The 13394-nt window shown below is 34.7% G+C and overlaps 1 protein-coding gene across 1 annotated transcript; it reads right to left on the bottom strand.

The window, feature by feature from the left end:
* Window positions 1-1967: 1967 nt before the first annotated feature.
* On the bottom strand, window positions 1968-13366 carry rab5ab (RAB5A, member RAS oncogene family, b). Its single transcript, XM_073872554.1, has 6 exons — window positions 13230-13366; window positions 9919-10150; window positions 9673-9824; window positions 9247-9369; window positions 9006-9093; window positions 1968-4943 (listed from the first exon to the last, which is right to left on the bottom strand). Exons 2-6 carry the CDS (start codon window positions 10082-10084, stop codon window positions 4822-4824), a joined length of 651 nt encoding a protein of 216 aa, XP_073728655.1. The 5' UTR covers window positions 10085-10150; window positions 13230-13366; the 3' UTR covers window positions 1968-4821.
* Between the last annotated feature and the right edge of the window lie 28 nt (window positions 13367-13394).

Genomic DNA, 13394 nt, shown 5'->3' with positions numbered 1-13394 from the left:
AACATGCATTAATATCTACAGTAAGTTACTGGTAAACAGCTGCATAACTACAGCTAATTTTTTTGTGTATTTGTGAAATATATGGATAAGAATAAAAGTTGAAAAAAATTATTCATTCAATTTACTCAATTTTTTTAAGGTAAGTGGTGCAATACATTTATTTAAGCTACATTTAAACAAAAAAAATTAGAAAAACAAAACAAAAAAAGGTTTATTTAAATGTATAGCTTAAATAAATTGATTGCAACCACTTCACTCTAAAAAATAATTCAGGGGATCTGTTGCCACTATTTAATTTAATGCATTGTGCAAGTTAAAAATTCTAAATAATTGATTTATTGAAAGATTTAAAGTTGCAAACATTTTTTATTGAGTTGTCCAGACATGATAATGTTGATAGTTACAAAAAAGTTTCAATTAATTATCTGTGTTAGTTTGTTTAAAACATTAAGTTGTAGTAACTCAATGCATTTAGCTTGATAACTTCAGGTTCCCAGCATGCTTTGCATGGGACTTAATAGTGAGTAAATGTAGAAATATGGTGTTGTTTTATGCATTTCTAATCAAGATGAAAACATGAAGACTTTTAATGATTATTGTTCTGTACTTTGGTTTTTAAAAGATTTTCTGTTATGTTGTTGGTTTTTAAGAGGTTACCATTGTGCTGAAGAATAGAGCATTTGCTCAAGTTGAGAACAGACTCACCGAGCATTATCTTGCTGTTTTAATCAGATGGCATTTTGATAAAAATGCTAAAACTGGTTGTCTTCTGCAACTTGACAAGTGTTGTTAAATAAAAAAGTTTGAATCATTTTAGTAGTTTTGTGTAGATCAGTGTCCACAATTGAATCAAATTTAAAATGCAAAAAAAAACCCAAGTTAAAACAACTTAATTTTTATAAGTATTCAACGCAATTTTTTTAAGTACATCCAACTTATTATAGTTTGTTGGCCGGAATTAATTTCAGAGGTAGTTTTTGTTGAGTCCAAGCAATATTTTTTAGAGTGTACCTTAAAAAATGGAGTAAATTGAATGAATCGTTTTTTTCAGTGATCGTTTAGTAGACTGAAGACGTTCATAATATTAAGGTCTGGAGCACTATAAGCAGCACAATGAGAAACAAGATAGCAGAAATTTGTTTTAAAACCACCATGTATGTGATGAGCAGGTTTTCTTGAAAACTTTTAAGGAAATTACATTTGTCTTCTGTAAAGGATTATTTGATCTCAACAAGTTTAATTGCTTAAAAACATCTGACAAAGGATTTAGTCAACGCTATCTCACGAGAATTCACATATGAGTTGGCTAATTTGTATCAATAAGACCACATCCGTAAGTTTTTGTATTTTGTATCATATGATTTGCCTGGACCTCTGTGACGTTGTTGTTTTTTTCATGAGAATCGTACGATTTTGCACAATTAACTTCATATGAATTGATATGAATATAGCCAACTTGTAAAATAGGATTTAGATCAGGCTGGATTTAGTGTTTTCCAAAAAAAATAATTTAAATTTACACCACCTTGATTAAATGTTCACAGCATGTACTGTATGTATAAATTCACCCCCTTTATTAGAAATACTAGTACCTGGACATTAAAAATCAATCAGTCCCTTAATTGAATTAATTTGGTTTGTGGTTAGTTTACCTTACACTGTAAAATTAAGTTTAATCAACTTGAATTCAACTTTCTTGACTAGTAAGTTGATATACATTGAATTTAAATAGCTAATTAATTTGAATTAGCACAAGTTCTTTATCTTTATTTTTATAATTTATAGCAACTCCTCCCTAATCAAGAAAGTTGAAATTATTTGTAACTTCAAGTGGATTCAACTTAAACATTTAAGTGCAAGAGGAATTTTTAGCTACCCGTGCTACTTTAGGAGTGTTGTTAGAAAGTCCATTATAGTCCGTGATGAAATCATTCAACAGGCAGCCACGATAAAAAAAACGCAATGGAAACTGTGCAATTCAATAGTTTCTTAGAAATAAAAACATTGAGCATTTCAAGAGAAGATACATAACAGACCAATGACTAAATGTCAAGTTCATTTGTTAATAACACTACATACATTTAAAAGACCACCATTTAAACATGATATTCTGTGAAAAGAAACTTAAAATTGGTAGTAGGATTTACGTGAAGCTGTACAGTGTGCAAATGACTCTCGGTCATGACAAAAGCTTTAATACACAGGCAAATCAAAATGGCTGTTTCAAGACATGCAGTAGTTTTGTTCTTATGTTTAATGATAAAACATGTTATTGATGTAATCACTAAAGCCCTCACAGAGTCTTTTATTTTGAAAGGTTTACTCTTTTAACTAGTACAACATATCTTTACACATCATTTCAATTTGCCTGCACCTTAGTCCTCCAAAAACATTTGTAAATTCAGCACTGATGCAAGTAATGCAGACAGCGACACGGGTTGCTCATGACTTTCAGTAAGATTACAAAAAAACTGCAAAGAAAAATCCCTGGACATGTTAAAGTTGTATTTATGTGATTTGTTGAAAAAATGTACTTATTGTCAGGCCCACGTGAAATTTGCTGCTTATAAAGTCAACATAAAACACAGTTCACAACCCAATTTATTTTGGATCCGAGTCATACAGGATATTCAGTGAGAAAACTAAGCGGTACTTTTATCTGCACCGTAAAAAAATACAGCATGGAGTTAAAACAACTTGGTTTTGCAAGTCAACCATCTATTTTAAATTTTGACCTGTGATAAGTTGACATAACGTATAAAAACAAGTTGAAATTGTTTAACTTAATTCGTTAAGGTAACACACACATACATGTTGATTTGACAAAAATGCTGCATTTTTCACAGTGTGGGATTGACAAAATAATCTGTAATGTCAACCAGAAGAAAAAGTTGCTTTATATTTTACATAAGTACATATCTATAAAGAATTTGATTTGTTTTTTTAATTACACACATTAAGAAAAAAACAAATAGAGACAATAGAGTCACTGCATGTTTACTTGTACATCTGAATGATTATTTTGGCTAATTTATTACCACACTGTTAACTCTTTCCCCGCCATTAACGAGTTATCTCAATTAAAAGAAAACATTTGCATAAAAAAAGTTTGTGATGAGTTTTATGTTGATCTGCAATGCTACTGCAGCTACTCAATTTATTTTATAAAATGAAGCCAAAACGTTATTTACTCATTTTTAATTTTGTGTATGTTTTGATAATCATTCTGAATCTGATCTCTAACAAAATTCCTTCACAAAAAATGCTATTATTTTAGCTTTTTGCTAAAAAAAAATAAAAATTTTAAGGGTTTATAAGCAGAGAAAAATATAGAAAAGATGAAACGTTTTTGTTTGCAGCCGGTCTGTTCATTCATTTGATATATTTGTATGTTTATATATATTTAGATGAAAATTTTCCTGGAAGGCATTTTGTGAAAATCACAAAAAATGCTGGCGGGCAACTTTTCAAAAAATGGCTGGTGGGGAATGAGTTGAAAAGATTGATTGGTTCAACTTCAAAAAGTAAGTTACCTAGTTGCCTCAATTTTCAGTTAATTCAACTTAAAAATATTAGTTAACTCAATAAAATTGTGTAAAAAAGTTTAATTAACTCAAAATATTAAGGCAACCAGGTAACTTTTAATTTTTTTACTTTTTTTAACTGTATTACTCTTTGCTTCATTTAATGCAATTTACTATTTTAATTGATTTTACAGACTTTACAGATTTCATCTGGGCCTGACCATTGCTTGTACAATGCATAAGCAAAAACGCAGAGATGCACTCTAAAAAAGGATGTGTTAGTTTTTTACACTTTGTGTCATGTTATTGAACATATTATGTGTCAAAATAAAATAAATAAAAGGGACAAAATGTGTTGTTCCAATATTAAGACAGAGATGTGTCTAATAAGAGACAACACATTTAGATGTGTATTATTTTTAACACAAGCGTTTTTAGAGTGTGGGAATACAGACTAAATGAATAATAATGAAAGTAATACAGCAGGTTAAACAGGTTTCACTGACTGCCTTGATTTGTTCTTTATGGGTTCACCGATCGAATCGCCTAAAGCTGGACCACTTAACCAGCCACATCTAGTTCAGTATAAGATGAACCAGAAATCAACAGGCCTAATATTTTCATAATCTCATACGAACTCAATGGCAAAAAACACAATGGCAGCATGGGAGATGGTAAGATCAGACAGTGCTAGGAGAGGCTGTACTGTAAATGAGAACATCAGATGCATCCTAAATTCAAGTCAACAACTCAGACTTCGCTGTTGATGGAGAATCTCGATGTTCAGTAAATGCAGTTTTCTTTAAAACCCTTTTACTATCCGATTCAATTTGATAATCAGGCCCATGTGGAATCTGTATACACAATCTTTGCCCATTCGTTTGCATGTTCGTTTACTCGCAGCTCAGTTTAACGCATTTCTGTTTAATTCTGCACAGAAAAGACAAAACGTCCGAAGATTCGATCAGAATGATACCATCAGATCTGTTTGCACACAGCCACTCGCTTTCCCATATCAGACGCATACAAGCACATGCTCTCTCTCTCTCTCTCTCTCTCTCTCTCTCTCAAACGGGTTTGTTCTCCTGCTGAATGTAAGTTAAAATGTGTATTTAGCTTTGTAGTGATACATGCACCCGGTAGACGGCTGATTTACATATTTTCTTAAAAATAAAAAGTAAAAAAAGTATTAGAAACACAGCTATACAGAGTCTTTAGCTAATCCGAGGAGCGAGGTTTGGAAGGAGGAGCCCCATGTCCAGATGTGATGCTGTTAGGAGGTGAGGAGCGCTGCCCTTCAGTTGCTACAGCAGGAAGCTTTCGCGGGCTGTGCTGTTTCTGTTAGATCCACACCTCTGGTGCGTCCCGTGTTGGCACTAGCAGGCTGCGGCTCATTTTTGGGTAGCTTCTTTGCGATGGGGTGAAGGCAGACCAAAGAAATATTATTTCAATAACGGTAATTAACAGTAATTGGCAATTGCGATTGGCAAACCAATTTACAAACCAAGGTGAAGTTCACTCTCGAATATCTCAATGGGTTATGCTGCTTTTTGCAATCTGACGCCTTATTTTATATTGCCAAATTTGCAATATAATGCAAATAAAAAATATGTTGAGCAGCGTAAAACTGTATTTTAGAAAGGATCCATTACTTACAGTAGCCTAAAAACAGCTATTTGCTTGACTATTGATTAAAGGAATAGTCTACTCATTTTCAATATTAAACTATGTTATTACCTTAACTAAGAATTGTTGATACATCCCTCTATCATCTGTGTGCGTGCACGTAAGCGCTGGAGTGCGCTGCGACGCTTCGATAGCATTTAGCCATTCATTCAACGGCACCATCTACAGACAAAGTCAGAAGTGACCAAACACATCAACGCCCCTCCCATCCAAGACGAGCAGCCACACGAGCAAGTTTGGTGGCACAAAACAAAACGCAGCGCTTTTCCAAGCGGATTCAAAAGAGGAACCACATTTTATGGCGCAATAGCACTCCTGGGAGCACTTCGACTCGCCTGAAAAGTCCGCTCCCCTTCTCACTCTCATAATGGGAGAGGGAGGGTGTTACTGCGCCGAGTCGAAGTACTCCCAAAAGTGCTATTACGCCATAAAATATAGTCCGTTTTATTTTGTACCACCAAACTTGCTCGTATAACTACTCGTCTTAAATAGGAAAAACGTTGATGTGTTTGGTCACTTCTAACTTTATCTCTAAATGGTACCATTGAATGAATGGGGCCAAGCCAAACGCCATCGAAGCGTCGCAGCGCGCCCCAGCGCCCACGTGCACGCACACAGACGACAAAGGGATGCATCAACAATTCTTAGTTAAGGTAATAACATATTTTAATATTGAAAATGAGTAGACTATTCCTTTAACATTAACTAATAGTTTGCTCTATTCGTACACAAAACGATCATGTTTTAAGAAAGTAAACGCGGTTTAAAGGGGCGGTGAATTTGTTGATTTTATTGTTTTATACTGTTGTCTGATGTCTACTTATGATGTTCGCATGGTTTTTACATTCAAAAACATCAAAAGCAATAAGTAATAGGCTATTTTGTAACATGGATTAGTGGCTCTCTGGAGAAATGGTTCGTTTGAAGGGGCGGGCCGCATTGAAGACCTGAACGTAAACACCCACTGCTATGATTGGACAGCTTCGTTCCCCGTCATTACATGTGGGGAAATGTTTTAAAAACATTAATGTGATAAAAATAGCAGGCGAACACAAATATGTTTGAGCCACAAAAGATTCTGGGTGCTAAAGATGATACACATAAATGACAATACGTATATTAAAGTAGAAACAAAACTCGACGTGACTAAATTACCGTATAAAACACAGTAAGCGTGCATCAAAATCTAAACTGCGGCTAATAAATCCTTATCAATAACTTTGTATATTTCTATTGTGCTTGTGAGGTTGCTTTTACATTCACGTAATGTTACATACCACAGTTATATGATAAAAAATAAGCTTTGAGTGTTTGACCTTTCAAACACAACTTGCCTAAATTACCGTATACAACACAGTAAACAGGCATCAGAATCTAAACTGCGGCTAATAAATACTTCCTTATAACTAACTTTGTATGTTTCTACCTTTTAAATTACAGTCATATTGTTAAGTGTAGTACCTTTATTAATCGTTTAATGTTTTTAGTAAATTAAAACAGGTCAAACAAACGTGTTTAGACACGGATGTTACAACAGGACATATCAAGCGATCTCTTAAGCAATAGTGAAACGCAGTAACTTAAATAAAGTAAAATGTCTTACTGTGTATTATACTGCTGTGTCATTGTTGTCAGATCCAATATAAGTGGTGCTTTTAATCAGTCTCTCTGCAAATCCAGCATTGACTTCTTTACAAATGAATCCGTGTACACAACGTTAACAACACTCCCCACACGAGCTGGAACTTCTTAAAAAGCAAACTTTATCCACGCATATTGCTAATGTTAAGTTCCAAGCCTCCGAATTGAAGTATTTAGCTTCTGTGTTGTTCCCATGGTTGTTCCCACGCGGTTCTTCCACAACCGAAAATGCGTTTCCATGGTATCATAACAGATCACCGCGTCAAAATAAAAGTCTCTCAGAAAAAATGTATTTAAAAAGTCATTTTGGTTAAATTTGTCAATCTTTAAAGACATGTTTACTTACTGAGACACACGTGTGTCACGCGAAGCTGTGGGCGGGGCTACAAAAGTAGACGTGTCCTTTTGGTTATGGGGAGGTGTTTCAATTCTACTTTGACGTCATAGATTTCCGAATTTTAGACTGGAGTTTTTAGCTGGCTTGGTGCCAAAAACGGTTATATTTCAGTAGCACGGACGTTTTCAGTTCTGAAACTTGCAGGATGTTCATTTAAGTATGATGACCTCTTATATAACAAATTATCAAGTTAAAATTGAGTTTTTAATTCACCGCTCCTTTAAACTGAAGGTTAGTATATATCAGTGGTCTCCAACATTGTGCCTGCGGGCACCAGGTTGCCTGCACAGTAGGGATGCTCCGATCGATCGGCCGATAATGGCATTAAATGACTCGATCGGTACTCGCTAAATTTGTCGATCTCGTGAACCGATCTTTCTGTTTACTTTTGGCATCACTTTTTGGCGGCTGCATTAGAGAAATTTTTACGTAGTGCATGCATTTTTATAACCCGTTGCTCATGTGCGACGTGCAGATTTGGATTTCTCTGTTTGCCTTTACAGAGAGATGTGTATTTTCTATGAGGACGCGCTCCGGTCGAAAGCGCGTCGTGTCTTCACGTCCCCATCAAACAGCGTATACAACACATATCGATCGCGAACAATTGCATCCTCATGTCAAAAGTTTATTATTTGTATGCGTTTTGAGCATTTAAACTTTCATTTTCCTCACAGCTGCTCTTGTCCGTGTACACCCGACGCGCACACAGCTGCCTATCATCAGTGCACGTGTACACAGCGATCTCTCACGTCTTAAGCTGCAGTATCCTAATTCATCTCTCATAAAATCACTCTTTGCTCTTCACTGAAGAATGTTGTCTTCATACGAATGCGTGTATATTTCATCCATACAGTAAAGACTGTGAAGTGTTTAATTTATTACTTTTAAAGACATAAACCTTTTTAAAGAAATATTAAATATTTCTTTGCAGAAGAAATATTTGTTGTGCTTATTTATTTGATTCTCAATTTACACAATAATATACCTAATCACTGCAAGTAATATAACAAAGGCAACATCTGTATTACTTTATCTAGAAAAAATGTTAACAGTTTCAGTCATCAAGAGCTTGCATATCAGCTTGAAAAAAATCGGTATCGGCTGATCATGAAGATAACAAAACGGTATTGGCTGTAAAAATCCTGATCGGAGCATCCCTACTGCAGAGTCTGTGAGTTGCCCGCCAAAAGCACATTATATTAATAGCCTCAATTTTAATATTTATTTATTACATATTCTTATAATAGCTTGGCTTTTTTTATGTATGTTTACATTTTTAACAATCCTCTCAAAGCGAACTTCATCTGACTCGTGTACATGGGCATTGGACGCATGCAATACCTTTACTGGCCTGCAAGGGTCAATATGGAGCAGTTAAGTAGGTTTAAAGGGGTGACGGCACGAGTTAAAACTTGTGTAAATATCTCTGTACAATTTCATGGTATAGTTGTGTGTGTGTATATATATGAGGATACTTCCTGACCTTTAGGTACAATCTATTTTGGCCATTACAGTCGATTTTATGCCGTTTTTCCATTGACATGCGGATAAACTAATTACTAAAAGAAAATTAAATGCACATGTGCGACATACGCATACTATTTTGATGACAACATTTTCATCACGTGCACTTTCCACTGACCCTCGCGTACGCATAAAAAGTGAACTACACCAGGCCTTAAATTTAAAGCTTTACTATTTATTTTTCATTGGATACTATTTGACAGAAAAGCAAGTAAATGTTAACTTACCGATGGCCATAAAAATCTCATTCACATTCATTGAAGTCTTTGCCGATGTTTCCATAAAAAGCAAACTGTTGTCGTCTGCATATGACTGAGCATCCTGTTTAAAAACAAAAACTCAAGTCAGGGTTACAGAATCTTGGCAGACTTTAAACAGACAATTTTAAATGTCTGCAAGCCATGTTTGTGTGTTTATAAACACTTCCACGGCTCATTTGTAAGACCGTGTCTCCTCTCGTCAAACGTTACAAACCTGAAAGTCCAGTGCTCTCTTGTTGGCAAGATCTGCCTTGTTTCCAGCCAAAGCTATTACGATATTTGGACTGGCTTGTCTTTGAAGCTCCTTTACCCAGTTTTTTGCACGTGTAAACGATTCCTGGAAAGAGAAAAACATTGCATTCCTTTAGGGCATTTCCTCCAGACATCTACTGTACATGTGAAGAGCAAACTCTGGGTGTATTCTCTCTAAAGGGATCATTTATCATTCTTTCTGCTGTATTTATGGTCTCTATTCGATGTATACTGCTTAAGGACAAATCCTTCAACAACAGCCTCTTTGTAAAGCTGCATTGCAATGTTTCATGTGTCAGAAATCCTAGCAATTTTTGCAGCTTCGTTTCAATTTTCTTTATAAACTTTGGAAAAACTTTTTCCTTGCTTGGAACTTTTGCAAACTCACTTCATTTGTGATGTCATACACCACTATGGCCGCCTGTGCTCCTCTGTAGTACATCGGGGCCAAACTGTGGTAGCGCTCCTGGCCGGCCGTATCCCAGATTTCAAACTTCACTGTTGTGTCATCCAAACATACTGTCTGAGTCAAAAAGGCCGCTATTGGTGAGAGAACAGAGAAAGAGTCAGATCTTGTCATAAACCTAAATAAATTGCTCGTAACAGAGCAGAAATGAACAGATAATGCAATTACCTCCTATTGTGCTTTCTTGAAACTCGTGAAATTGTCCTTTTACGAAGCGAAGGACTAAACTTGATTTACCCACAGCAGACTCTCCCAGAAGCACTAGTTTAAACTGACAGATCTTGTTGCCGGCATTCGGCCCATTAGGTCTCGTTGCTCCGCCTCTTCCTGCCATGACCCTAAACGCCAATCTCCTGTACTGAAATCAAAAGGTGCTTCTCGCAAAAGGCCGCTCCCAGATCTGTAGGAAAAAAAATGGTTAATTACTTAATATTTGTTCATTTAGTAATTTAGGATAATCAGCGCTTCACAAAATAAAAATACTTGTGTTCTTCTAACATAAATCAAAATGTTTTCACAGTTTGTAACCAAAGAATTTCAATGACTAGTTGTATATGATTTTTTTTAATACAAACTTTTACTTAATTTTAAATGCACCCACAAAGATGTAGCTTGTGAAACATTGTAAACATTTATTTTAGGGCTGTTAATATATTAATTGCAATTAATCGCATACAAAATAAAAGTTTGTGTTTGCATAATATATGTGTCTGTATATTGTGTGTAATTATTTTGTATATAAAAATACACACAGATACATTTAAGAAAAATTTTGTTTATGTATCAAAATCTAAATATATGTATATGTTTTTTTAAGTACATACATGCATATGTGTTTATTTTTATATAAAAATAATTAAACAGTGCACACACACATATTATGCAAAAGCAAACTTTTATTTTGTATGTGGTTTATCACAATTATTCTTTTAACAGCCCTAATTTATTCACATGACTTTATCATGCTTATAAATTACAATTTAGATTAGGAATGCATAACAATTAATCGAGATTAATCTATAGCAGAATAAAAGTGTGTGTGTGTGTGTGACTGTGAACTGTGTATAACTTTGTATAGATAAATGCACACACATGCATGTATATATTTAAGAAATGTTTACATGTGTATATACATTTGTATATTTATGTATAATTTATATTATATATAAATACTAATATATATATATATATATATTATAATTTTTTTTCTTTCTTAAAATTATACATGCATGTGTGCATATTTATATATACATAATTATTATACACAGTTCACACACATATATGATGTAAACAAAAACCTTTATTCTGCTATAGATTAATCGCGATTAATCGTAATGCATCCCTAATCTAAATTGTGATTTACAAGCATGATAAAGTTATGTGAATAAATAAGGGCTGTTAAAAGAATAATCGTGATAAATCACATACAAAATAAAAGTTTGTTTTTAATATGTGTGTGCACCGTGTGTAATTACTTTGTATATATAATAATATAACTTTCAGGTTGTCAATTGTTAAAAATCTAACTCTTTCAATAGTTCAGGTTCACTTTAAAAAACAGGCTGAGGCAGGTGTATTTATGCAGGGTTGGTTGGTACAAAACCTGTGACTTATTTGGACGACCAGATAGGTTTCATAACACTAAAATAAATATGGCATATCTACAGCAATATTCAACCTAGCAATGTATTGTTCTGAGAAGTCAGATATGTTTGTTCTAATAAAATAAACCTTGATTTTAAGAATGAAACTTTGCTAGGGTTCAACATAAAGGACTACCCGGGGCCCATGGCCAGCATAATAGAGGATGGGGCCAGTAAACAGTATTGCACTGGCCTGATGGAGCCAGTGCTTTGCCCTCAGTCACTAAAGTATATTTTCTGCCTGTGGCCATTTGTCTGTATCTATTCTTATGCAATGTTACCATCAAGACACAATTTAAGCGTTGCGAATGTTTCTCAGCAATGCCATGAGTTGTTGTGGACACTTTTGCATGTGTTGCGTGTTACATCAGTTGGTAGAGCAAAGAGAGATTTTTGGTGGGGCCAGTGAAAATTTTGGCTGGGCAAGTGAAAACCTGAACCACTGGTTTATTTATTTTTTTCATTATGCCCTGCTTGCACATTTATATGTTTACTATTTTGATTGAACAAGTAATCCATGCAAAACCCTCAACTATGATTTTATGTAATAATAGTTTAAGAAAGAACTTCTGTTGTGCAGTATGTCATCCCATCTAATTCATAGCAATGCAATCATGTGACTTAACATGAACAACAGACATTGTTCAGAAACGGCAGACTCTGTTTAGCCTTAAACATCCTTTGTGTTTGACCTAAAAACCCCATGACGTCAGGGCCGTGCCCTTAGACAGACGCCCAAACAAAACCAAGGCCATGTTTAGTATGGAGTATTAGCTTAATTAATATTACTTAACAACATAGAGTTGACAGGTTTTTGATAGTAGATAAAACAATTGACAGTGACAGAACGATGCTGTGTATGGTAGGCTAGGCGAAAAGCATATTTTTGTTTATTTAATCTATAGTCATGCGATTATCATCTTTGGGAAAAAAGTCAGATTTTTTTGTCCCACTGCAAAGCATATTTTTGCAGTATGACCTGGGTTTTTAATGCAAACAAAAAATGCATATACTGTAAACGACATACATACTTCATCTGCAGCAATAATATGGTAGTATGTTATTCTGAATATAGCAAATCTCTTAGTAATGAACCTACTTTCAAAATCAAATATTCCAATGTTTATCTGCAGTATATACTGGACTATATATATACGTCCTTAAAAGTCAATCACTTTAAATACTTATGTAGACATAAAAAAGATACTTATTTAGGCTTTCAGTAAATATAGTACAATATGTCATCTTGTCTAATAACAGGCGGTACATTTACTTAGAAACAGATGATAAAGCAAGACTTGTTGGGCATGTATGACAGTCTTGTAAAGCATACCACAACAGGCTTTCGTGGGCTTAATGTATGTACTAAGAGGCTAAATCAAAGAATGACGATAAAATAAAAAACTGAATTGTTTGTATAAACAATGTATTTTGTGTCATGATATAATAACAGACAGCTTTTGAAGCTCGAGTTGCTTGTTAGCCTCCGATGCTAATGAAGCGATTTTTCTCCCCATTTCAAGTCTAACCTACACAACATATGCTCTCAGGATACCGACATTCGTGATTTAGCCCTGTCAGATGTGTTTATACCGGCGCTGTCGTGTTTTCTCGGCGGCTACGTTTCAAGCGACTCCTGAAAGATCAAGCTAACGTTGCTAATGCTAACAGAAAAAACAGGCCGCGCGCTCAGAAAACATTGCGTGTGACAACTCGTGAATAAACCGTTTAAAAAGCGAGAACTGCGGAAATAACTCCACAACGTTTTGCTTACTAAAGGACAAGACCAAAACACATTAAAGTGAGATAACAGTAAAACTGTTTAAAGACTCGTACCTTCCTCTCGAATCCTCCCAACTTCCCCTTCACATCAAAACTGGATGACGGATCGGATGACTGGCACTGACGTCATTTTGCGTCAGGAAGAAACCAGCCAATTAGGAACGAGATTTCTGACTTTTACTTTTCATAACACGCTGGATTATGTGTAAAAATTTTCTT

This window comes from Misgurnus anguillicaudatus, chromosome 10 (assembly GCF_027580225.2).
Source record: "Misgurnus anguillicaudatus chromosome 10, ASM2758022v2, whole genome shotgun sequence".
NCBI classification, from domain to species: domain Eukaryota; kingdom Metazoa; phylum Chordata; class Actinopteri; order Cypriniformes; family Cobitidae; genus Misgurnus; species Misgurnus anguillicaudatus.
The sequence above is the reverse complement of the archived record's forward strand: the minus strand, read 5'-3'. Positions and strand labels throughout refer to the sequence as shown.